Source organism: Colossoma macropomum, unplaced genomic scaffold (genome assembly GCF_904425465.1).
Source record: "Colossoma macropomum unplaced genomic scaffold, Colossoma_macropomum, whole genome shotgun sequence".
In the NCBI taxonomy this organism is placed as follows: Eukaryota; Metazoa; Chordata; class Actinopteri; order Characiformes; family Serrasalmidae; genus Colossoma; species Colossoma macropomum.
This window is the reverse complement of record NW_023495169.1, coordinates 1-4,177: the sequence shown is the minus strand read 5'-3', so window position 1 is coordinate 4,177 and position 4,177 is coordinate 1. Positions and strand designations below refer to the sequence as shown.

At 37.5% G+C, this 4,177-nt stretch overlaps 1 protein-coding gene across 1 annotated transcript; it reads left to right on the top strand.

Annotated features, from left to right (window-relative positions):
• Positions 1 to 1,041: 1,041 nt before the first annotated feature.
• On the top strand, positions 1,042 to 3,870 carry LOC118801074 (CMRF35-like molecule 1; the record flags this gene model as incomplete). Its single annotated transcript, XM_036561265.1, is given in 2 exon segments — positions 1,042 to 1,489; positions 3,583 to 3,870. Coding segments are annotated over 2 exon segments (328 nt in total), but the record flags the coding sequence as incomplete, so codon positions are not given.
• Between the last annotated feature and the right edge of the window lie 307 nt (positions 3,871 to 4,177).

Genomic DNA, 4,177 nt, shown 5'->3' with positions numbered 1-4,177 from the left:
TCTTCATCCTCTCATGTTGGACCAAAAGCAGACTTGACACTACAGTGACTCACTATCACCTCTTGAGGTAGAAAGTGGTATTACGAGACAGGGGCTAGCTGGTTAGCATGCTAACTTCAGTAGATTTCTCTGCAACACTACACATAGACATCTTTGACAAAATGTCAAAAACAGGTGTATCTTCACAGTCTGTTTATAATTTTAGTTCATTTTGGAATGTTTCAAACAAGAAACCTTACATATTACACCTTTCAGTGTGAAGCTGCCATAATGATGTGTCCCAGTGAAAAGTGATCCACTGCCATATGCCAGAAGATCCAGAACAGGATTGAGTTTAAAGTTAGCTGGCTAAGTCATTAATCCTGCTTCATGTCATAGGCCTTAGGTGTTGGGTTTGGCTGCCATTTTGTTTGGGTTTGGAGTTTTGTCTCTGTTTTGTATCATTTGGGAAGCTGTTTAACTTCTGTTTGCTCCTTTTGTTTTGGCTGAGGTTGGTTAGTGTAGCTGCTTGAAGTTAGTCGGGTTTGTTATTTTGGCCTTGGACAAACCTGAGGTCACACTGGTGTTAGCACTTGTAAATACTGTACAATATAAATTCGTACTGTAAGACCTCATTATTATTCATTACAATCATATAAAATCATAAAATCGTATTAAAGGAACATCTACAGATTGATTGACACTTTAACTTTGAATTCACATCAGAAATTCAATTTAAACAAATATTATGAATACTCTTCGAAATAAATACATGTACATTTTGTTAGTAGGAATTATGTTCTAGCAGTAAATAATTAATGTTAAATAAATTTTAAATGCTCCAATTCCTAAAAGTGAAAATTTTAATCATTAGAATTTCATATTTAGCTCTTAAATGTTAAATGGAAAGTTGTATTTTTACATAAAAGTAAGTTTACTAAAACATTTATATGCAACACTTCAATTCAGCTTTTTATCTGCTTCATAGGCTACAGTGACTTAAAGGGAAGTTGTTTGCCATATATGGATATTTAGGGGTGTATCTTTATGTAAATGAGCCGACTGAGTAAGCGAGCAGAGCTGTGTAGGATTTATCATTGATTATTGCATATTTGATGAATGTCAGTTTTCTTGTGCATGCTGCTGGTTCTTACTCACAGATATGTTCTACGCATGTTTTGATAAATGTAACAGATCATAACAATAAAGTTCTGTAATTTCATCTGCATTATTCTGAGTTTGTGACAACCCTCAATCAGCTGGATATAGGCGCACTAATGATGCTGTCTTCAGTTAAAAAAACAACATCAAGACATCAGATAACTGGGAGAGATAAGTGTGAAAACGAGAGAAAGAGGAAATGTAAGTGGTTTGAAGCACTCTGTGCTGAGCAGTGACGAAAGCAGAAATAGGAAGCGATAGATACAGAACGTGAAACATTTTCACGGAGTTACAAACCCAGAGTTCAGCATGTGGGCGCTTGTACTTCTCGTGTCCAGTTTATTTCCAGGTGAGTTGCACATTTACTGCTCAGTTGTTTCTAAGACAGCACCTTGTTATCAGCTGATACTGCAGCTGTTTCAGTGGCGTATGTAGGTGGGTCAGATTGACTCGAGGCTTAGCTCTTACAGTGGCAGTGGTGGTCTGGTGAGGGCAGGGGCTGGGGTGTTTCTAAAAGGCATTTTGTGAGATTGGATCATGCTTTTTCACCATGTGGCAGTAGTATGAGTGCTGATTAAAGGAGGAAAGAGAAGTCTGAGAACTTGGGCCGGAGTTCTGGGCAGCTTCTGTCCAGAGATGCAAGGCCAGACCACCCCTCCGCCCCCTCCCGTTATAACTGTGGTAAAACTGACATTGGACTGAAAAGCATGGAGGAGGTAAGAAGGTGGTTTGGATCAAGGGAAACCAGAATAGAAATGGGAATTTACAGAGCAGTACAGTGGAATGAGACATGGTACTTCCCCAAAATTTCAGTTATTACAAAACTATATGATTATTCTAATAGTGTGGTATTCTTCATGCAGACCTAATTTTAATTATACAATGATAATCATATTTTGTTCCTCAGAAAAATGTATTGTTAATGTTGTTGTTGTTACTGTTTATTATTATTATTATTATTATTATTATTATTATTGTTATTGCTATTATAACTTATCTTCATAGTTTCCATCTGTTTTTGCAACCAGCTTGTTACAGGGGTTGACAACTTGACTTTAAATACCAAAACAATCCTGAAGATAAGTGGTTTTAAGATCATTAACCATATTTATATTTAAATGGAGCTGAAAGCTGAAAAGCCTCCACTTTTCCGCCTGATCAGGACTGTGTTTGTGATTGAGACAACCCTATGGCGACAGGCTTTTTTCCTTTCTTTTTTAGCCCTTGCGTGGTGTTGATGTGTGTGTTACTCAGTGGTCTGGTGACCCACCGCGTTACTGTTTATTTAAATCAATACAGCCATAAAAATGTATGTAACAATACCAGATGTTTAAAATATCACAGTGTCCAGCGTAGGGTTCTCCTTTAGCAGCTGTAGCCAGTCAGCAGCCTGTCCATGTTGTCACCCTCACACACACACACACACACATACACACACACATATATATTTATATACACACACAGACACACACACACACACTAACAGCAGGCCATGTAGGAGGAGAACAGAGTGAAGGACACAGCACCTCCACACTTTTACTCCCCGCGGGTTCACCCAGCACCACATGTGTAATATAAATGTGTTGGGGGTGAACAGAGTGAAGACACTGAAAATGGGTTATTTTATATGTTCTTCACAGAAAATGAGCAAAGACCAAGAATCTGAGGTTGAAATAATAATAAATCGCATCATTTTTTCTTTTGGTAAACACTGAAAATGGTTTCCACAGACCTCAACACCACACAAGAATTAAGATTATATTATAAGATTATATATAAGATGAAGTTAGCTTCTTCTTTGCCTGCTTTTTATTCTAATTATTATTCTAAAACTATAAATGGTGCAATAATTACATCTTGGTGCCTCGTGTAGCCACAGTGGCTAAAACGCTACAAAGCTTTGTCAGTTTTTAATAAACTTAGACTCTCAAAGTGCATCATCTTGATATTAGAGTCTTTCTGCATTGTTTCTAGATTGTCAACATTTTGTTGTGAAATATTGTGTATTGGTAAATAAAAACAATGTGCCTTTCAGTCTTATGTGCTGTGAAAATTTAAGCTAACATTACTACCTGTTTTGAAGCTGGTGCTGATGCTGCAATATAATCTGAATGTACAGCAGCACTGTGCAATCAGGCACCACCTTTAAGCAAGTTTATACATTTAAGGACAAAATCAAACTGTCTGACCTGCAGGAATGGTTTACAGTTTTGAACAGCAGCACTCTAAGCATTTAGAGCTCATTTAGAAGGGCACTAATAATGCTAACACACGGGGAGCAGGGGCTCAAAGTGCACCAGTGCTCTAACAGTTGTTGTAGTTAAATTCAGCTGACTTTGTACATTTCTTCATTGTTTATAAGCTTTGCAGGGCTGTGGATGCTGCACTCATAACACTTCACTATATATGTTTAAGTTTGTTTTTATATGTTCTCTTTTACAGCTGGAATCAGTGCTGTAACTACTGTAACTGGACACAGAGGACAGTCAGTTCAGATTAAATGCCCCTATAATTCTGGATATGAGACCAACATGAAGTATCTCTGCAGAGGAGAATGTTCTACTCTGCCTTGGGGAACTAAAGACATCCCTGTTCAGTCTGGATCTGCTGAAGATCAGAGATTCTCTCTGGATGATGACACAGCAGCCAGAGTCTTCACCATCAACATCACTAATGTGACAACAGAGGATGAAGGAACATACTGGTGTGGGATAAAGAGGACTAAACCACTTCCTGATATTTACACAGAGATTCTATTACTAGATAAACAGCGTGAGTGACAGTCTGATTACAAAACTTCTGTTCATATCAAACATGTGTAATATATGTCAATAGCGCAATTGTAATATACTTACTGTATGTACTGTTCATCTAAAAACGTCTGCTGCAGTGTGTGGGTAACTATTTAAATGACGGTCAGATGGTGATGTATGTTACCAGAGACATTAGATACAAGTTTTTATTTGGTCTTTATTTCCTTACTTGGTAATCAAAGTTAATCAAAACCTTTATCACGGAAAGTGTCAAGTGAAGATCA